The sequence below is a fragment of the Sinocyclocheilus grahami genome, unplaced genomic scaffold, assembly GCF_001515645.1.
Source record: "Sinocyclocheilus grahami isolate Dianchi unplaced genomic scaffold, SAMN03320097.WGS_v1.1 scaffold6.1, whole genome shotgun sequence".
Lineage (NCBI taxonomy): Eukaryota > Metazoa > Chordata > Actinopteri > Cypriniformes > Cyprinidae > Sinocyclocheilus > Sinocyclocheilus grahami.
This window is the reverse complement of record NW_015505185.1, coordinates 1730842-1754151: the sequence shown is the minus strand read 5'-3', so window position 1 is coordinate 1754151 and position 23310 is coordinate 1730842. Positions and strand designations below refer to the sequence as shown.

Below are 23310 nucleotides of genomic sequence, written 5' to 3'. Positions count from 1 at the left end.
GACAGCCCCACAACATTACTGCTCTAGAGGAGATCTGCATGGAGGAATGGGCCAAAATACCAGCAACAGTGTGTGAAAACCTTGTGAAGACTTACAGAAAACGTTTGACCTCTGTCATTGCCAACAAAGGGTATATAACAAAGTATTGAGATGAAATTTTGTTATTGACCAAATACTTATTTTCCACCATAATTTGCAAATAAATTCTCTAAAAATCCTACAATGTGATTTTCTGGATTTTTTTTTCTCATTTTGTCTCTCATAGTTGAGGTATACCTATGATGAAAATTACAGGCCTCTCTCATCTTTTTAAGTGGGAGAACTTGCACAATTGGTGGCTGACTAAATACTTTTTTTCCCCACTGTATGTCTATTTAATGTATTGCTGCTTTTAAAGCATTTTATACTGCTTTTTAGTTTGCCTAAGGTCACTATGAACTGCTGAATGGAAAAGAACTATGTGAATGTTCTTCAGAATCCTCCTTTTGTGTTCCACAGAACAAATACGGGTTTGGAATTACATGAGAGTGAGTAAATAATGACTGTATTTTTATTTTGGGCGAGTTTGTTTAAGGCTGTGCTGCTAGCACCATTCAATACAGCAGTGATGATAGTTTAAACCGTATTCAATAAAAGTAACCAGATTAATTTGCACATACTTTCAACCAAAACAAAAAGAAATGCAGTCTCCTTATGATAACATAATAATGGTAGATTACATTTCACTTAATCCAATTTTCCTCTCAGCATCTAGTCTGTGCACTTTGTCAACCTGGCCTGGATTTCCCTTATGCTTCCAATGACAGATCCGCTGTGCTGCCCCCACTCAGCCTCAGAACCCAGACAGACTATTTCTAGCAAATATGCTAATGTATTTCCTGAGAAAAATCATTCCTGGTGAAATGGGAGACAACCCCCACACAGGTGATCTAACACTGTGATAGCATATGTCTCAGTGTAATGAAAATTTGGGACAGCACAGTGTGAAAGACTATAAATTATCCAATACATCAAGGCCTAGTTTGTGCTATCAGTACCATTATTCATGTTTTGAGATGTAACACACACACACACACACACACACACACACACACACACACACACACACACACACACACACACACAGACAGACAGACAGACAGAGAGAGATAATCACACATACATAATATTTGCAGTGCTGGGTAGTAAGTGATTATATGTAATCTGGATTACGTAATCAGATTCCAAAAATTAAATACCTGTGTTTAGATTGTATTACATTTTAAAATGCTCATAATCAGAAATTTATTCTCCCTAATTGTTTCTATCTTTTAAAATGTCCTCCCTCTGCAGATCCTTCTCATGTTGTTGATTACAAAGAATGGAATATTTTTTTTTAAAGTAATCTGAAAGTAATCAAACAACAGTGAGATGATATTACCTAAAATGTGTAATGTAATGGATTACTTTACTAACTACAATTTTTGCCATGCAATTTGTGTTCAGTAATGAAATGGAATTAAATATATATTTTTTGTATTTGTGTACATTAATATTGATTATTATTAATGAGTTTGTGGTTTTAAGCAACAGAAAAGCTTCCCTTTAATAGAATCCTTGAAAATCTAGTGAATTATTCATGTGCATCAGTTCGTAACACCCATATTTATGCAGGAGACAAATAGCCTTATGAAATATGAAAAATAAGAAGGCAGCTGATCTGGATATTGCGATCTATGCATGAATGCTTGCAAGTAGGGTTTGTCGAATTACACACCCTGCTTCATGACTTGGTGAAAAGAAAAAGCTTCATTTAGTCAAGATCTTATCCCAAACTCGTAAAGGCTTTGTGTACTATGTATTTCTGCATTACGGATCTGTAGATAAGTGTCAGTAATGGCTTCACAGATGAACCGCATCCGAGTAATGCATTGAGAGGAAACCCCAGTAAAAAGCTTCCTGTCAAACAGGACATAAACCTGCAGGAGGTGCTCATTAACTTTAGCATGCAGCTGTTAATCACAATTATGGAACCTCAGAGAAGGTCATATCTCTGTATCGCCCTGATTTATTTATGATAAATCCTCATAGATGATGCTTGCAGTAATGGATAACTGAATATTCCTGACCAGTTATTTCCTTCTGAACACAGTTACTGTATGTGGACTAGCTACTTGCTGCTATCTATTAACTTTTAGAACATGAAGTCAACAAAGTTAACTGAGGTCAGAAAAACGCTTTGCTATATTTTAAGAGGTTTAGGAAGGAATGGAGTACATCGTATCCTGGCATCGTTTCACTTCAATCCAATTTTCTTTACATATAGAGCCAGTTTTAGTCACTACTTCAGATGGCAGATATGGATTAAAAACATAATTCATCAGATTTGAGTATGTTTTCAGGTTTTACAGCTCCTGCCTGGTACAAATTCTTCCTGCCAAGAGACTGACTTAAAGCCAGGAGATTTAGACTTTGCAATCAAAGCAAAATGACTCGTTTTCCAGACCGTCTTAGCTTTTCTTGTGATCTTTAATTTTGTTTATCTGGATGTAATCTGATGTCATGTTAGGTAAATGACGTTGGTGTGAATGTTACTGGTAAACTAGACTTCTTCATTTTTTGAACTAAATGTGAGTGTTGTCATCAGGATTTTAAAGTTTACCTCTGTATACTGTCCCAATTGAAAATAACTTGTTCATATTATTATGATATTTTGGTGCTGAGATATGGCAGGTGAGTCCAGAAGCTTCAAGAGCAGAAAGATGCTAAATGTTAAAGTCTTGGGCAGAAGAAGAATAAGTATTGCTTGTAAGAATTAGTTCTATAGTCTTTGTTGGTGGCAGCTGCAAAATGAAGTGTCTGTGCCATCTTGTGGTGATCAGGAGAAAGTATCACTTTGATGAAAATGGCATGTTTAAATTTATTATTTGGTTTTCTGTGCCATGTCATTTTCAGCCAATGGAAGTTTTTGCCTTGTTAGGTTCCATTTTTTATTTATTTTTATTGTAAATGTATTTAAATATTTAAACCAAGTATCACGGCTGTAGACATTGTGGCATAGACTGTAGTAAAAATAAGGTTTTGCTTTTTTTTTAACACATACATTTTTTGATTTAAAACTTGTATATGATTTAAAGAAAGCAAATGGGATGTTTATTAAGGTAATAAAAATAATCATGTCTGTAAACCTTTGCATCTTTCCACACAGTCAGTTTAAAAATGTATCTCGTAAAATATGGTTGCTTCAGTTTGTGGCTTGGAAAAAGCAATAAACTGGATTTATTATTATTTTATTTTAATAAGTCAGTACCTATTAGTTCTAACTCTATTTCTTTTTATTCTTGAGAGTTTGCATGCTTTCCAGAAGGTGGTGCTGCGGCACAAGATGAAATTTCGTGCACAACCTGACAGACAAAACTTGTGATCAGACTGCCAGATTTTGCAGATTCCCATCTTGCCATAAAAGACTATGTGAATATTACCACTGTATTAAAATGACTGCAGAGTTTATTCCCTTGCTTTTAAAGTTTTACAGCACAGACAGTCAGTATTCAGCAATGGACTCACTGTTCTACGCCATCTGGTTCTTAAAAGTGTATTCCTCAATTTGATGACCATTTAGAATTACACTTATATTCTAATGCTCTAGTGGAGCAATAAATGAATCAAAAACAAGAACAAAACACCAGCAAATTGAGCTTATAATGAAGACTCTCTCAGGCTTAACTTGGATAGTTACCACTGAAGTAATCAACCATCATTTATACATAACGAATAGTTGAATTTCAATAGATTTGTCCTCTATCTGTCATTGTCAAAATAGACTTTGATTTAATGTGCAATGATGTTTCATTGACTCTAAGAATTAATTTGGATTTAATTTGAAGTATAGTTTATCACTGCATTATATTCCTTAGCTAGTTTCATTGCACACTGCACAAAAACAGATGTATCGCCTTAAAATATTAGGTCTAACTAACCCTCTGCTATATTGCACACAAAAGATCACACATACAGTAGCAGACTTATTACCCGACTTTTGCCGCTTTCATCAGTGATACCATATATACTGCTGTAATATCACTGAATATTGGATCATTCACTCTTTTTGCACTCAGCGTGAAAGCATTAGGTCATTTTTTGCCACCTGACTGAATCATCTTACTCTGATCTTGGTGATGATGTGACTGTTGCTACAGCAACATGTTCTCATTGATATGTGTAAATGATACATTAAAGTGAGATGCTAAACTGCCTTCTCATTCATGCAGCTGTATGAATCACTGATCACTGACCTTTAGAATGAGGATGCTAAACACGGTTTGAGATGCTGATTAAATTGACTCTTTCATCTGAGCCATGAATTATTGACTTTAGACGAATGGATTATTTTATTCAGCCTATTTCAGCCTAATTTATTTATTTAGCCTAATATCTTTATAACTTAGGCTATAAAATGCATCTATTTACAAGCTGAATGATATTGAAATGGAATATATTTATCTGTATTAGGACCTCAAAAAAATTGTATATACATATTAGGGATGGGTCACGATTTTCAAATATTCGATTAGTTGATTTAATTGTAGAATATCGAATAGGTTGTGCGATTATTGTCTTAAAATATTTCCCCATGTCTTCCGTGCTGATGCGGTGGTGACGCGTTCATGTAAGCAAAGGGTGGCGCTGCCAATAACGCACCTAAAAGCTGTCAAAGACAACAGAAGAACCCATTGTCTCACTCGCACACTGTAGACTTGCGTGGCATATAACGGTTACAGTAACTTGGGACGATGTCAAATAAGAGTTATGTGCGGACCACAAACACCCCCGACTGGGTTAGAGGTGTGGCTGAATCCATGTTCAGAAAGGCGCGGAAAACAAATAACGCGTTATACGGAGCCACTAAAGGGACATGGTTAGCCGCTTGCTAGCGGTAGCCTGTTACATTACAGTACATAACATTTCACTTACCACATAAACAGAGTAAGGAAAGATGACTGATAGGATGATGGCGAATGATTTGCAGATCCTGAGCTGCACTAACAAACATAATCTTGTAAAATGTGTGGTACTGCAGAGTGCTGCTCCGTACGTACATGTGATCGCAAATCTCAAAAGTGAAAGTCATTCAAAAGTGATTGCAATGCCCCGCATATTAATAACGGCTCCCTGATGCAGCAGTTTATAATTTCCCAATGATATAATTGCGACAGAAGATATTGAAGTAATGTATATTTTTTCCTCCCATCTCATATCTATTCCCTTTAGGGGCTCCGTTTTTTAAAATGGAAATATCTTAGCCTTATAAGCAGTTGATTTCTGCTAATCGACGGACTGTTATGTGAATAAGTGCCATCATTTGGTTATGTTTATTATATTAATATATTTCAGCACGTTACAATCATTATATGGCTTGAGTTAAGGTAGCCTATCTTCTAAATTAAACAGTTTATCATACAGATTGAAAGCGTGAATCCCGTCTCTCTCCCTCTCTCTGTTTATGGGTGTTTGTGCGTGCATGGGGGGTGCGATTTTCGAATAATAATCGAATAATACCCAGCAATTTTCGAATATTATTTTTGCTTGGAATGCCCCTCCCTAATACATACAGTATATACATACAATATACATACAGTGGGGCAAAAAAGTATTTAGTCAGCCACCAATTGTGCAAGTTCTCCCACTTAAAAAGATGAGAGAGGCCTGTAATTTTCATCATAGGTATACCTCAACTATGAGAGACAAAATTAGAAAAAAAATCCAGAAAATCACATTGGTTTGGGGTCAGTAAGATAATAGTTGATGCCTTTACTCAACAAGGACGCATTAAATTGATCAAAAGTATAGACATTTATAATGTTACAAAAGATTTATATGTCAAATAAATGCTGCACTTTTTTATTCATCAAAGAAACCTGAAAAATAAAATAAGCAAGTTTTTAACATTGATAATAATAAGACATATTTCTTTAGCTGCAAATCGACATATTAGAATGATTTCTGACAGATTATTTTACACTTTAGACTGGGGTAATGATGCTGAAAACTCAGCTTTGCCATCACAGGAATTAATTACATATATTGAAATTAGTGCTGTCAAATAATTAATCGCGATTAATCGCATCCAAAATAAAAGCTTTTTTTTACGTAATATATGTGTGTGTACTGTGTATATTTATTATGTATATATAAATACACACACATACAACATATATATTTTTAATTTTTACATGTATTTACATGTATATATTTGTATTCATATAATTTATTTTATATATAAATATATTTAATATAAAACAATAACATATTTTTCTTAAATATTTACATGCATGTGTGTGTATTTATATATATACATAATAAATAAACACAGTACACACACATATATTATGTAAACAAAAACATTTAATTTGGATGTGATTAATCGCGATTAATCATTTGACAGCGCTAATTGAAATGTATTAAAATTGAAAACAATTCTTTTAAAATTTAATAATATTTCACAATATTCCTGTTAGGTGTCGACTGATATGGTATTTTCAGGGCTGATGCTGATACTGATTATTACAGATCAAGTTGACTGATAACCGATATTTTAACCGATATATATGTCTGGTTAAAAAATGACAATTAATGTCAAAATTAAGAATAACAAGACCTCTGTCAAAATCTTTCTTTAAATTATTTTATAGGCAAATCGGTTTTGAAAATGACTGATACCGATAACCATAAAAATGCTTAATATCGGCACCGATAATCGTTCGACCCCTAATTCCTGTATTTACTCTATTTTTGATCAAATAAATGTAGCCTTGGTAAGCATAAGATACTTAAAAAAAACATTTAAATGTTTAGGTGAATAATAAGTCTACCTCTGCTGATTCTGTAGGTGACATGCCTTCAGGACTTCTTTGGCGAAGATGATATATTTATTGCCTGCGGCCCCGAGAAGTTCCGCTACCAGGATGACTTCCTATTGGATGAGAGTGGTAAGATAATGGATAAAATGTCCATCCCTTTTTAAAGTGTGACTGTTTGTTTTCCTAGGACCAACAACAGCTGTTCCACAGACCTAAATTACATGACTAAATTATATTAGGTTGCAATAACTATTAAAAGTTAGTCCTTCACATTCTGTTGTAGTAATTAATAATTAGATTTATAGATTTAAATAAGCTGTTCTGACAAGTAAACATCTTGTCTAATATTGTATTATTTGAGAGTTGGAATTTTAATTTTGATAATAAGCTCTTCCCCTGGTGTTTGTTTTAATTAATTAGCTGCAGCATTTGTTTCCTGCTGTCAGTGCCAGTGTTGTCATTTGCATAAATTTTAAAGCTTTAGTGACATTAACAGCAAATGTTTTCCATTTTTGAAATGCTGCTTTTTGTAAACAAAATAACATTAAGGTAAAATGTTTATTTAGCAGCACCATTATGTTATGACATTTGTAACTAATATTATCACATTAGTTGATTACTATCCAGTTTTATTAAACTAAACTAATTGCTGTTGACATTTACTATGCAGTATCATGCACCAGAATATGAGCTATTTTAAAATCCTATTGATAGATATATTGACTCTGTGCATGTGGTCTGAGAGCAGACCAGCCTGTCAGATCTCCTCTGATCAGACCTCCAGTATGTCAGACTGAGGTTGCGGTAGATTGATCGGCGGTGACATCAGGTCATCCACACAGATGAGACGTTCTTCAGTGTGTTTTACAGAGACAGGAGGCTCATAGTGTAGAGTTGGATGGGGGGAAATTTGCTGAGGCCTCTGAAGTAAAAGCAGACTGAATTCAGATTTGTGTGTCTTTTGCTGCTTTATCAGAATGCAGGGTGGTGAAGTCGCAGTCCTTTGGCCGTATTTCTTCCATGCAGGGCCGCTGCTCTCCCCGCAGTGGTGGACCGTCAAGAAGGAGCAAGTCCCCTGGTTCCAGCAGCTCAGGTATGAGTCTTTACAGCAGACTGATGTTTAATTTAATCATGCTTCTAAAAGCATTCCTGTAGCTGTAAACTGTAGGTTGGGTATAGTAGGCTGACACTCATGCATGCAGGAGTGACTCATGAAATCTAAACTGGGTACTTGTTAGTTGATTCATTGCAGTCGCAGAATTCAAAGTTGTAAATTTGTAACCATGGATGAGTGTGGAGTGTTGCAGTTTGTAGCCTTAATTATCTTCATATCTCTTTGATTCTCAGAAGATGTGTTTGAGGAGTAATGTCCCAAATTAGGGAACTAATTTAGCTGACACCTGTCACGCATTCTCAATTTCTCCATCTCTAATGAGCTCCTGTGGCAATTAATAGATTCATTTAAAGGGATGTTGCAGTGTTCAAGTCACTGTGATGCCTGTGTCTGGTGTTGATGTAGTCTAATTGTCTGCTTAGTTGGAACTTTTCGCAGAGATCTGGTAACGACAAAACTAACTTTTACATCAGTGGATGGTTAGATGAATGGATTAAGATAATGTATAATTAGATTAACAGCCAGTCTGAGGAGACGAAGGGTGAGACCTGTCACTCCAAAAACCTTTCACAACATCTGCATTTTCTGTAATGCACTAAAATGCCTTTAAAGTGGACGCAACTTATCTACATTTGCAATGTTTTTCACTGCATCAAGCAAAACCATCAAACGCTTTTATCTTTCTGATTGACCCTAATTGTATTTCAGGTGCTTTAATTTGCCTATATAGGTCTGAATCACACTGAATTGCAGTTAAACACATCCTTTCTAAATAATTCCACATTCACCCAAAATGTATCCTAGCAATAACAGACAAGATTCTTGACCTGGCTGTATGCCGGCTTCATTTCCACTCTCTCTATGATAAACCTAAATCATGTCAACATTACCCTGTTTTTCTGCTTTGCTAACTTATGGTATTAAAGAAGATGTATTTGCTTGTGTTCTGTAGCTCAAACAAGTGAAATTACAGTTTTAACATTCTGTTAAATTTGTTCCATTTACTGTTCCATTTAACTGCATAATCTCAAAAAGCTAGTTGATTCTCACAACAGTGTCAAAATGGTGGGCTCATCCTGAATTATTATTTTTATTTAATTATTGGAGTAATGGCTGCTAAAAATGCAGCTTTGCCATCACAGAAATACTGTAAATTACATTTATTTTTTTGTGTATTCACATAGAAAATAGTTATTTTTAATTGTAATAATATCACATTAGTATTGTTTTGCTGTATTTGATCAAATCTTACCAGCCCCAAACTTTCGAACAGTAGTGTCTATACAAGAATCAATACACATGCCAAAGATAACTTGAAATAGCTTTAAATATAGTTACCTGCAGAAAATGAAAAATTCTATTACAGATAATTTTCTGAAATGTAGATGTAGTACCTGAAGACAAACATGCAACATTGTTTCAACAGAACAGCCTTTTGAATTAATATTCGGTGCGGCTAATATAGTCTGACTGAAAATGTGTTCATTCTTGGTCGATGGTGTGTTAAAATAAATATGTCATGTGTCAGTGGATTAAACATCGCTGAATTTCACCTCGCCTGCCCCGCTCCAGACGTGAATATTCTTAGCACACCCAAGCTGTTTCCATAGAAACTGACCTTTATTTCCCTCTGCAATACCTCTGCTCAGTTTAAAGGGATAGTCCATTCAAAAATTAAATTCTGTCATTAGGGCCTTTCGCACCGCGGGAACCTTTTCATAGTACCTCATCTAACATTCAGCTCAATACATTCTTTAAATTTTTTTTTTTTTTTTTTATTAATTGTTTTATTCAGCAAGAATGCATTCAATTGATCAAAAGTGACAGTAAAGACAATTGTGCTTGTGTAATGTTACAAAAGATTTCTATTTCGCATACATTTCAAACTTTGAAAATTCAATTTTCTATTTATCAAACAATCCTGAGAAAAGATTGATCATGTTTAACACAAAAACATTACCTATTATTATTAATCAGAATTGTTTCTTCAGCAGGAAATAAGTTAATTAGAAAGATTTCTGAAGAATTGTGTGACACTGAAGACTAGAGTAATGGATGCTGAAAATTCAGCTTTGCCTTTACAGAATAAATTACATTTTAAAATATATTAAAATAGAAATGTATTATTTTCAATTGTAATAATATTTCATAATATCATTGTCATTACTGTATTTTTGATCAAGTAAATGCAGCCTTGGTGAGCATAAGATACTTCTTTTGAAAACATTAACTCTTACAAACCTCATAGTGTAGATACTGTAGAAACATAATAAGAAACCGACTACTTTTCAGTAATGTTTTTTGTATTGCATTAAACTTGACTGTTCAGATATTGTCCCTGAAATTGTGTGTGCATGAACAGGGTGGCGACCTCTTTGATGCCATCACCTCCTCCAACAAATACACAGAGCGGGATGCCAGCGGGATGCTGTATAACCTTGCCAGTGCTATCAAATATCTGCACAACCTTAACATTGTTCACCGTGACATCAAACCTGAGAATCTTCTGGTGGGTGGTGGAGTATTACAGAAAGAATATTGTCACTATACAGTAAATCACAGTGTTACTTTCACAAAGGCAGCTTGGAATGACACTCACATCTGAGAGAGGCAAAGGCAATATGTTTTTATGGAGTGCAGAAACCTTAAATAACCCTTCTTACACAAGCTTTAGAACAACGATAACTTAACTCAATACTGGGCCTAGTTTACCCAGCTTATAACTTCAGACACAACACTGTGTTCAAAGTAGTGTTTGTCTAATGACAGCATGAAAAACGTCTCGGTTATGTACGTAACCCTCGTTCCCTGATGGAGGGAATGGAGACGTTATGTAGTGACGACATTAGGGGTCTTACTTGGGAGCCCAAATCCTCTCTGATTAAGAGAAAACGCCAATGAGATGTGGCTAGTGGATTTTGCATGCTGAGCCACTCCCCGTGTATACGGGTATAAATAGGCGACAGGTGCATCCACTCATCAGGTTTTATGCTGAGGAGCCGAGAACTTGTCCCTGACAACCAGCGATGGTTTGAGGTTGTGGCATGGGGACATAACATGTCCATTCCCTCCATCAGGGAACAAGGGTTATGTACGTAACCGAGACTTTCCTTATCTGTCGGTCACTTCGAGTTATGTCGTGAAGACATTAGGGGTCCATGGAAAGCGCCACAACCTGAACCCCATCACAACCCTATGGCGTTGCAAGTTTTGACATGCCACAGACAGGTGCTACGCAAAGGTCGTAACCTTCCCAATCCCCGTGTGAGGGGAAATGGCGCTGCTAGCGTGACACTGGCCGGTCCTTCCCGCCAATTACCTATAACCCAACACACGGGAAGAAACCGGCTCGACGCAGAGGTTGTAGAATCTCGCAAAGGTGTTCGGTGTCGCCCAGCATTCAGCTCTACAGATGTCTGCCAGAGAGGCGGGCATGGCTCACCTTGGAACTGGTACGCTAAGGCGATGGCATCCACTATCCAGTGGGCCAACCTCTGCTTGGAGATAGCCTTCCCTTTCTGCTGACCTCATTGCAGACAAAGAGCTGCTTGGAGCTTCTGAAGCTCCGGGTGCAGTACCAGGACGGTAGAGAGATCCCAGGAGGGCACCAGGGATGGCCTAGGCGGATTCAACCTTCTGGCACCCCTGGTGATAAGATTGTGCTTTCCCAGGGACCGGCCGTCCACTGCATCCGTGATGTGCTGCGACAGCAGCCACATACACTTTCAAGGTGGAGGGTGACAGCCTACACTCCAACCTTTCTTGCAGGAAAGCACTACTCCAATCGTGCATATTCAGGGGTCTTCTTGGCGAGAAGAACACCAGTTCACGAACAGACTCCACTTCAGTGCATAGGCTTGCCTCGTAGAGGGAGCTCTAGCCTGAGTAGCCTTCCCTTTCTGCTGACCTCATAGCAGACAAAGAGCTGCTTGGAGCTTCTGAAGCTCCGGGTGCAGTACCAGGACGGTAGAGAGATCCCAGGAGGGCACCAGGGATGGCCTAGGCGGATTCAACCTTCTGGCACCCCTGGTGATAAGATTGTGCTTTCCCAGGGACCGGCCGTCCACTGCATCCGTGATGTGCTGCGACAGCAGCCACATACACTTTCAAGGTGGAGGGTGACAGCCTACACTCCAACCTTTCTTGCAGGAAAGCACTACTCCAATCGTGCATATTCAGGGGTCTTCTTGGCGAGAAGAACACCAGTTCACGAACAGACTCCACTTCAGTGCATAGGCTTGCCTCGTAGAGGGAGTTCTAGACTGAATGATGGTGTCTACCACCGCAGGTGGCAGACCACTTAAGTCTGCCGCGTCCCGTCCAGGAGCCACACATGGAGGTTCCAAAGACCTGGGCACGGGTGCCATAGTGTGCCGTGCCCCTGAGAAAGAAGCAATCCGAGCGGCGTGACTGCAGCTGCGAATGCCATATGCCCCAGGAGCCTCTGAAAGTGTTTCCGTGTTACCACCATCCTGCCTCTGAAGGAACTCAGTTAGTTCAGCAGTGACTGGGCATGCTCGTTCTAACTCCACACTGAGAAAAAGGGATTCTCTGCACAGGGGAGAGCATGCTCTTTTTGCAGTTGACCCGAAACCTCAACTGGGTGAAGTGCCGGAGCACCAGGTCCCTGTGGTGGCACAACTGCTCTTGCGACTGGACCATGATGAGCCAGTCGTCGAGATAGTTGAGGATCCTGATGCCCACTTCCCACAATGGGGCAAGGGCGCCCTCCGCGACCTTCATAATGACACGGGGGGACAGGGACAGCCCGAAAGGGAGGAGGGAGGAGGGAGACGAGTGGCTTCTGGTCGAAAAAGGGGCCGTCCACGACTTCGTCAGCTCCTCGTGCACCTCCGTGAAGAAAGGAACCGGGGCGGGGCGTGGTCACGTGCCACGGCTTGCGCCGAGGAACCAATCATCCAGCTGTGAGGGTTCGGGACTGGGCGGTGTGCACACCTCCAGCCTGATACTCACGGCAGCCCGGGAAAGCATGGCCATCAGTTCCGGGTCCGATTCGGCAGTGGCGACAACACCCGAGGGGGGCAGCCCCGCCGAATCTTCATCCTCGGAAGATGACTGCCCATCCGCCGATGCTGTGATCGACATCGAATGAAACGCTGAGACTGCCGCGAGATGGCTCAGACGAATCACAGGGAAACAGGACAGTTGCAGCGGGAGGAGTGAGAGGTCCGCGGGGACGGACCCGGCGGAGAAGCTCTCACTTTAACCCTCAGATCACCCAAAGCACCAGCCGGTGGTCCTCTGCTTGTGGCAGAGTAACCGGAACGGGTGGCAGAGAAACCGGAATGGGTGGTGACAGAAGGTGCCCCTCCGCTCCCCTTGAGGAGAGAGAGGTGCGATCGCAGCGCTGTCATGGACATACACTCACAGTGAGCGCATGAACCATCCACAAACGCATCCTCAGTATGCTGGATGCCCAGACACTGAAGACAACGATCGTGACCGTCAGTAGAAGACAGTAACGACCACACCCAAGAGGACACAGGCATCTTTAAAAAGACGCGAACCGACCGTGATCAGAAACTGCTCTTTTAGATGAAACACCCAGGGGAATCGCTGAGTTAACAGAGACGCCGCTGAATGTGTCATAACGCCACCCAGAACAGCCTCTTCTTCCAGCAAATGAGAGAATTCACCTGGTGAATGTCGAGTTTCCTGCATTCACTCGCCTCCGAAGCAAAAATCTGATGAGTGGATACACCTGTCGCCTATTTATACCCGTATGCACAGGGAGTGGCACAGCATGCAAAATTCACTAGCCAAATTTCATTGGCGTTTTTTCTTAATCAGAGAGGATTCGGGCTTCCAAGTAAGACCCCTAATGTCGTCATGACATAAATCGAAGTGACCAACAGATAGGGAACAAAACAGCTCTGACAAAGGGTATTGTGCCTGGTGTGCATATTAATGTCCTGTGTGTTATGTTAAGTTGTGGCAGATAAGATTAATGAATGCTGTAAATTGACTCTGCAAAGATTACGATTTTATTTTAACCAGTTTTCCACATAACTGAGATAAAGCTGAAAAACAGACACAAACATTCTGGAATCTTATTTGAGCTTCCCTTTCAAAAACTGCTAAAATTAAAAATTATATTCATTTTAATTATATTTAGTTTTATTATGGTGTATATATATATATATATATATATATACATATATACAAACATATATATGGGTGTTTCTGCAACTACAGGCACTTTTGACTCTCCAAAATTAAAATGTATATATATTGTTTTAATTTAGTTTTAAATTATAATTTATATTTAATTTCCATTATAATTGTATTTACAATTTAAAAAAAAAAAAAGTTAAAGATCCTTCCTGGACCTAAATAACAAGTATTTGAATGCAGATTGGTGTGTAATTTATGTGTTTAAGGTCTATGAGCACCAGGATGGAAGCAAATCCCTTAAACTGGGGGATTTCGGATTGGCAACACTTGTGGACGGACCACTTTACACTATATGTGGCACCCCAACCTATGTAGCTCCAGAGATCGTCGCAGAGACGGGGTAAATCATGTCTTCATTAGCAGGGCAATGTTATTGTAACAGAGCATGAAAACCAAGGCTTTTTAAAGATCAGAGGCTGTATTCACAAACAATTTTAAGGCTGAAAGTTACCTCTAATGGAGAAATTTATGAGGACTCTTAGTGATAAGATAAACTTATTTGTGAATACGGCCCCTGGTCTGGAAAATAACTTAAAGAGTTTTTCTCTTCATGTTTAAGGTATGGATTGAAAGTTGATATCTGGGCGGCCGGGGTCATAACATACATATTGCTTTGCGGCTTCCCTCCTTTCCGTGGGTAAGTACAACAAAAGCATGCAACTTTTATCTTGGATTCAATACGAGTTCAATTTATACAACTTTATAGCTCATATTATATACAGGTTAAATGCAGTTAAATTTGATGTGTTGCTCCCTCTAGTGGCCGTGTTCTGTAGTTCAAGTTTGACCTGCACATCTGCAGAGGATATGGATAGTGCGAGTTGCACCTTCACTCCTTATTGCAATAGCACAATAAATATTCATAAATATTCAAATTCTGTTCTTTTAGGAGCACAGATGACCAGGAAGCTTTTTTTGACCAGATTCTGATGGGACAGCTGAAAATTTATGAGGACTCTTAGTGATAAGATAAACTTATTTGTGAATATGGCCCCTGGTCTGAAAAATAACTTAAAGAGTTTTTCTCTTCATGTTTAAGGTATGGATTGAAAGTTGATATCTGGGCGGCCGGGGTCATAACATACATATTGCTTTGTGGCTTCCCTCCTTTCCGTGGGTAAGTACAACAAAAGCATGCAACTTTTATCTTGGATTCAATACGAGTTCAATTTATACAACTTTATAGCTCATATTATATACAGGTTAAATGCAGTTAAATTTGATGTGTTGCTCCCTCTAGTGGCCGTGTTCTGTAGTTCAAGTTTGACCTGCACATCTGCAGAGGATATGGATAGTGCGAGTTGCACCTTCACTCCTTATTGCAATAGCACAATAAATATTCATAAATATTCAAATTCTGTTCTTTTAGGAGCACAGATGACCAGGAAGCTTTTTTTGACCAGATTCTGATGGGACAGCTGGATTTCCCTCTTCCATACTGGGACAATGTTTCTGACTCTGCAAAGGTTGGTATACCAAAACAAAGTTTGAACGTTCTGAAAATTCTATTCTTCATTCTATTCTTTTTTACTTCCTTTCTCTACAGGCACTTATTACCTGCATGCTACAGGTGGAGGTCGACCAGAGATACACTGCTCTACAGGTGTTAGACCATCCCTGGGTCAATGTAAGACTTTATCTGTCTGTTTTAAAGTGTATGTGCTATTCTCAGACTGTTAGTAGGAAACTGATATGCAGAGGCACTTTTTCTGCTCTTTCTCAGGATGACAGGATGTGTGAGAATCAGCACCAGCTGTCTGTGGCCGGCAAGATTAAGAAACATTTCAACATGGGGCCCAAACCCAACAACACCACAGCAGGAGTCACTGTCATAGCAGTAAGTGTCGCCTATTTAGCTCTTAGGTTTAAATGTGTATATATATATTTTGGTTACACTTTATTTTAAGTGTTCTAATCGTAACCCTAACCATATAGTAAGTACATGTAGTTAATTAATATTACTCAGTACTTAAATATAAATGTAACAAGGACACCTTAAAATAAAGTGTAACCATATTTTTGACAATATTACCCACATTAATTAAAGCCAATATTCTCAAATCAAATATTAGTGGAAATACTGCTTTATTCCAAAAGAGTGGTATCATATCTAATAGTATTTCACGATGGATTGTACCTGGCATCAAAGGATGTGAATGACTGGATTGTGTTTTTCTCTTGTTCAGTAGTTTTGATATGAAAGATTGACATGCAATTCACATTGTTTTGAGTTTGAATAGCCCTCAAGTCTTTTGGAACAAACCCTTAAGAAGGTCTGCAGTACACTGCAGTTGGATCTGCTATAATAAATCTACTTAAATATAGTTAGAGGTGTTCAAATATTCTGGAGGTTGTGCTCTTATCTCATAGCTCTTCGCTGACTCATCCATCAGCTCTTCTTCTCTCATTCCTCTTGTCTCCTGGCAGACTCCATCCTACTGCTTTCTTCTGGCTGTGACATATCTTCCTCTGATTCTGTACTCTGCTTATATAATGACTGTCAGCACTGTTGTCAGGGACTGAATCAAATCAAACACTCAAGATTCCTATAGTTTTATATTTTCATACATGCTTTCTTTATGTAGGGCAATTACATAACATTACACACTTGTTTTACATCCGCATGTAAACTAAATTTGAACAAAATATTGTCTTTCAAAACATTGCCACTTTGTTTTGAGTTTTTTTTTTTTTAGTTCTTGCTTGTTAGTCAACAACATTCTTGCTTGTTATTTTGTATACTAACTTTCAAAAGTTTGGGGTCAATAAGATTTTTTAAAATGCTTTTGAAAGAGGTCTCTTATGCTCACCAAGGCTGCATTTATTTGTTCAAAAATACAGTAAATTGTAATATTGTGAAATATTATTACAATTGAATTAACTTTATTCTATTTTAATATATTTTAGAATGCAGTTTATACCTGTGATGCAAAGCTGACTTTTCAGCATCCATAATTTCAGTCTTTAGTGTCACATGATCTTTCAAAAATCATTTTAATATGCTGATTTGCTCAAGAAACATTACTTATTATAAATGTTGAAAACAGTTGTGCTGCTTAATATTTTTGTGGAAACCATGCTTTTTTTGTGTGTGTGTGTGTGTGTGTGTTTTTTTAGAATGTGTCTTACTGACCCCATATATACGTATTTATGTTTGGCTTTATTTGCACATTGCTTTGCATGTTTACTGTTTCATTAGCTTCATACATAGTTGTTTTTATTTCCCAAACTGACTGTCTCTATACAGTATGTAGAAATGGTGAAACATTATTAGCACTTTACTGTTCTTGTTTTGTAGAACTACCTCTAAATATAACGCCATTATTGAACAGCACCTCGTGGCTCAAAGCTTGTGCTGTTTTACAAGGTGAAAGTAAACATCTGGTCTGTTGAGTTGCACTCATTTCTCTCTGCTTAGCCGGACGAGGGGTTTACCATCAAGCGTTCAGGGTCTTTGGACTGCTACCCGCACCCAGGGATGTATTGGATAAGGTATGCCCACAGAGCGGCAGTGTTTCCATGGCAGCGTGCTGGCAGTCTCCATAGTCCCTTTCCTTTCACACTCTGTGCCTCGTGCTATACAGTGGGGTGATGCATTGCTTTTTGCTATTAATGATTTTAAGTTCATACTTTTTGCTTTTTGGTGGTGCTTTGCTGAATTCTGTTTGTCAGTGCTTCACTTTTCTCTTTCTTTGCTCTGTGTTATTGTTTAATGCCGTTTATCTTTGCCTTCTGAGGAGCTTGGACACTTGAAGTGTACATTTACTACCCAGCATGCATGACACTGCTGGTTATGAGTTACACACTGGCTTGATTGTATTCGTTTCTGTGCTGGATATACTGCAGAATGCAGTGAAAGTGTTTGGTGTGCACATGTATGTGTTGTTGGGAGAGCTGTAGAAACTAAGTGCTGAAATTAATAATGAAAACAGAAATCATTTTTGATTAGTTAGGTCTGGACTCTTTCATTGTGTGCAAAAAAAATACAAAATTAAAATGAAAAATAAATACGTAAAATGTGGCACTGGACCACAAAACCAGCTAGGATAGGACAATATTTGGCCGAGATACAAATATTTGAATAGAAAACTGGTTTTCTGGAATCTGAGGGTGCAAAAAAGAATCAAAATATTGAGAAAATTGCCTTTAAAGTTGTCCAAATGAAGTTTTTAGCAATGCAATGTATGAACCATACAATGTATTGTTGGCTATTGCTACAAATATACCCGTGCTACTTATGACTGGTTTTGTGCTCCAGGGTCACAAATGGCAACGATTTATTTTTGTGTAAATTGTTCATAAAAACATTTTCTGTAATTATTGCATTAAATTGAATCTGACAGTTTATAAAAACAAATGAACATAATATAATATTTCAAACATAATATTACATTCTAAATAATATTTGGGGATTTGGAGTCATTTTTTAAAATAAATGAATACTTCTATTCAGCAAGGATGCATTAAAATGATCAAAAGAGACATTGAAGACTTAAAATATATATTTCAAATAACTGTTATCAGCAATGAATAAGAAAGAATGAATTCAGATGGAAAACAGTTCATTTTAAATTTTAATATTTTCAAAATGTTGTTTTTACTGCACTTTTGATTAAATGATTGTAGCTTTGTTGAGCATAAAAAACTTTTTTGAAAATCATTAAAAAACATTACTCATCCCAAACATTCATGTATACATTTTGTGTATATATTTTTATATAATTTAACAAACATTTAACATAATTAAAAAATTAAGATTTTGAGATGTAAGGAGTTCACTGTGCTTTTTGCACTGCTTCTAAATAGTTCACTATAATCACCGGGTTTTTAACACTTTAACTACAGTTCAGTCTTAACTCAAAAACACAAGTTTTGATTTAGTTGTCTTGAAAAGTCACTGTTTAATTGTAATCCACATGCAAATGAAAATATGTTAGCCTGCACCCATCCGATCTTTCTGCCCGTTGATTCCTAAGCAGTCATTCACTGTCCCATGTCCCTCGTGTTCCCCAGACCACCCCTCTTGATAAGGAGAGGCAGGTTTTCAGACGAAGACGCCACCAGGATGTGAAAGCGGCTGCTCCCCGCTGCACCCAGAGCACCTTCCCCTCCAGTGCCGCCCCCGAGTTCACCTCAGAGTCAGAGGACATTTCCCCCAGCTCGGCCGAGACGGTCCGCTCTCCCACATCACCGTTTTAAGCCCAAACCCGGTCTTGGCAGGAACCAATGGAAAATTATCTAGAAATAAAGGTAAATTGACTTATCGCCTTTTTCAAAATTTGTCAAATGTTGCCAAATAATTTTTTTTAAATAGCTAAGTTTGTTGCTAGGTGCTTTTGGAAGAAAAAGTTGCTAGGGTAGTCTGAAAAGTTGCTAAATCTAGCAACAAAATTGCTAAGTTGGCAACACTGGTTATCATTTGCATATTTTCGGTCTGTCATTGATTGGACGAACGCAGCACGGGACTTGGAATTATGGAAGGCGGACTAATGTTTGTACTGAGTGGACTATACATTTTAGCGTAAAAAGGTCTATTCTTCCCTCAATTCACGAGTGAATTGAACAAAGGCGAGATGTTTCCGTGACTGTCCAAAGAACCAGTCGTGAAATTTTAACCACATTGATCGGGAGCAGTTTCATCCGGTAAAAATCGGTGCTAACCCCGATTTAAATGATCAGGATGAAACGTTCCTTTACCCAGGGTTAAAAGCAGGGTTTAGAACATCGAAAACCCGGGAATAAGTGAATGTAACTGAAGGAACGTAAAAGAAAGAACTGAAAGTATTATTGTTCTCAAATGCACATGTATTTTGGACCACAAAACCTGTCACAAGGGTCGATTTTTTGAAATTGAGATTTATAAATCATCTGAAAGCCAAATAAATAAGCTTTCCGTTGATGTAAATTTGTTAGGATAACACAATATTTGGCTGAGATGCAACTATTTGAAAATCTGGAATCTGACGGTGCACCAACAACAAAAAAAAACTAAACAAAAAAAATTTTAAATATTGAGAAAATCGCCTTTAACATTGTCCAAATGAAGTTCTTAGCAATGCATATTACTGGAACATAATCTTTACTTAATATCCTAATGCTTTTTGGCATAAAAGAAAACGCCACAATTTTGACCCATACAATGTATTGTTGGCTATTGCTACAAATATACCCGTGCTACTTATGACTGGTTTTGTGGTCTAGGGTCATAAAAAAAAAAAAAATTGTTATATGTATGTGTGTGAGTGTGTGTATATGTATATGAGCTCCATTTGTCATTTGTAGCTACTCAGTGCAGTACATTTGATCATTTTTTATTATAAATAAATAGTAGGCAAATACAGTTCTCTCATCACAGTGATTCACTAGGACATACTGAACAGTTTTAACTAAAAAGAAACCAACTTAAACACATCTGCTGAATTAGCAGGCACCTTCACTTGCAATGTCAATGTTTCTGATGGAAACTATTCTCATCAAATAAATCATTTGAAATCTGAGGCATTTTAACATAAATATGACATTAAGGTAAACTCAGTTTTAAGGTTTTAAAATAAATAGTAGGCAAATACAGTTCTCTCATCACAATGATTCACTAGGACATACTGAACAGTTTTAACTAAAAAGAAACCAACTTAAACACATCTGCTGAATTAGCAGGCACCTTCACTTGCAATGTCAATGTTTCTGATGGAAACTATTCTCATCAAATAAATCATTTGAAATCTGAGGCATTTTAACATAAATATGACATTAAGGTAAACTCAGTTTTAAGGTTTTAAAAAGAACCATTGCGCAGTATATCAAATCTAAATCTATTATTGTAAATAAAATGTTAAGTATGGCACCATATTTACTGAATGTGGATTGGCAAAAAAAAAAAAAGCTTCTTACAGCAGAATATTTCACATATTTGCACTAAAACAATTAAAAATAGTTTAGCCTTTTTGATTCATAAACAGTTATAGATTTGATTTACATATGTAAGAGAATCAAAGATGCACATACATCATACATAATGTATTGCTTACAGCAGTGATTTTACAATGTTATTTTCTGATTTCAAGTGCAATTCTGAAAGGTGTCAGTAGAACAATTTAAGACAGTAAAGGAATATAACAAATAATATTTAATGCACACCATTCATACTAATATTCTGACATCATGTGAAAACGTGGTGTAAGCAAATATGAAAATAAAAACCAGTTATAGGTGCAAATACCAGTCTAAAAAAACCTCACCATTGTCTTTTCACATGTGTAAAACCATGTATAACTTTAAATGATAAAACTGCACAAGAATTACAATGATATTTGCCCAGATGCAGCATCAGCGTCGACCCTCATTTAGAGCATGACCAAAAAGAAGTATTTAATGCTGCATACATCAAGAAGTCCAGATACATCTGAAATTAAATACATCCACACCAGACAAAACATTCATCCTCACGAGGAGAATGTCTGAATGAACATTACAGGACGTCACATTAAACAAAAAGCATCTTTTCTTTTTTTCTTTGCAATCATAAAAACTAAATAAACCATAAACACAGGACAAACAGAATTCAATTGCAGAATAGTTCAGAAGGCAGCCTCACAGACAAGTTTATAAGAAATTGTATAGCATTTACATACATGAGCTCAGCATCAGAGGGAGGACTTTTACTTATTTATTGTTCAGGTAGCTTTTCTTTCCCAAGGGCCTGTAGAAAAAAACCTAGAGAAAGTGAAATATGCTGCAAGCCAGTAGAAAATAAACCTCGTAAAAATATTGTTATTGGTTCTCTATGCAAAGTGTCACGGTTACAGTTAAAATGACGGGAGTACGAGTAAAAAGGCTGGTTTTGACAAGACTATTGTTGGCTCAGATGACAATTAGATCAAATAATTTGTGATGAAAAACTGGCCTCCATCTGTGCTCTGTGCTCTCTCCACTGTCATCTGTCAATTGCTCCTGTGCATTTCTGAGACACGTATACTTTTGCTCAAGCAGCTGGATCTCAGTGTAGGTTACTGCACTTCTCCAACTAGCATTGTGTCATTTCTTGATCCATATTCCACATATTCAGTTGCTACATCACCTCCCGTAATGGCACGTTACCGCCCGAGGCTGCAGCTGGCTGTCACTGGCTGATCGCTCTCAGTACCTGTTCTGATGCTCAAAGTGCCAGCGGTTAAAATCAATGTTGAATGCCACGATGCTGCCAGACGCCATGCCTGTGATCAGAGTCCTGGAAACATGGAAAACGGAGTCAGGTTTAAACCAGTTTAGGATTTGTTTGTACAGTTTGTCTCTGCGTGGTGAAAGTGTAAACTTGAGTTTGACCTCTGATCGTGTGACAGGTCCATGGCTCGGATGCCGGCGTCACAGCCGGGGTAGACATACAGCTGTTTGAAGTCACAGGCGTGCCAGACCTCCACCACCCCGTTATCTCCTCCAGTCACTAGATTCTGCCCATCACTGCTCAGGAGGATGGCCTGAGGAAATACAGCTCAGGAAAGTCAGAGTACTGTATTCTCAACTTTAGCAACCTACTCAACCATTCAAAAGTTTGGGGGCATTTTTTATTTTGAAAGAAAGAAAGAAAGAATGAAAGTAATACATTTATTCATCAAGGGCACATTAAGCCAATGAATAATTGCAGTAAAAAGACATTTATAATGTTAGAAAAGATTTGTATTTCAAATAATTGCTACTCTTTTGAACTTTCTATTCAGCAAGCATACTGAAAAAGTATCAAAATTTCCATAAAAAAATTAAGCAGTGCATTTGTTTTCAACATTGATAAGAAGAAATAATATTTCACAATACTACTGTTTTTACTGTATTTTTGATCAAATTAATGCAGCCTTGGCAACCATAAGAGACTTAATAATCTTACCAACCCTGATGCTTTAAAAAATGCTAAATATAATAATAATTATAATAAAAATAATATTACTGAAATATAACTATTGTTATTACTTATTAAATGTATTAAATATAATTATAATGTTACATTATATTACAAAATATTTTTACATTATATTATATATGCTTCCAAATTATTTTAAAACTATGCAGTTATTATTATAAAATAATATATAAGCACATACATATTATGTAGTGTTTAAAACAATTAATAAAATATTAAATAGTTAAATTCATATATATATATATATATAT

The 23310-nt window shown here is 37.4% G+C and overlaps 1 protein-coding gene and 1 pseudogene across 1 annotated transcript in view; one reads left to right on the top strand and one right to left on the bottom strand.

The window, feature by feature from the left end:
- The window catches only part of LOC107587897 (serine/threonine-protein kinase DCLK1-like), a 30493-nt gene extending 11101 nt beyond the window's left edge, over nucleotides 1-19392 (top strand). The window contains exons 3-12 of the mRNA XM_016275860.1: nucleotides 6869-6968; nucleotides 7816-7932; nucleotides 8376-8398; nucleotides 10316-10462; nucleotides 14355-14488; nucleotides 14708-14785; nucleotides 15518-15614; nucleotides 15695-15775; nucleotides 15872-15985; nucleotides 19162-19392. Coding sequence (XP_016131346.1) covers nucleotides 6869-6968; nucleotides 7816-7932; nucleotides 8376-8398; nucleotides 10316-10462; nucleotides 14355-14488; nucleotides 14708-14785; nucleotides 15518-15614; nucleotides 15695-15775; nucleotides 15872-15985; nucleotides 19162-19347 — 1077 coding nt within the window. The 3' untranslated portion in view covers nucleotides 19348-19392. The remainder of the gene's footprint in view (nucleotides 1-6868; nucleotides 6969-7815; nucleotides 7933-8375; nucleotides 8399-10315; nucleotides 10463-14354; nucleotides 14489-14707; nucleotides 14786-15517; nucleotides 15615-15694; nucleotides 15776-15871; nucleotides 15986-19161) is intronic.
- A 1504-nt stretch (nucleotides 19393-20896) lies between these two features.
- The window catches only part of LOC107587887 (neurobeachin-like), a 258279-nt pseudogene continuing 255865 nt past the window's right edge, over nucleotides 20897-23310 (bottom strand).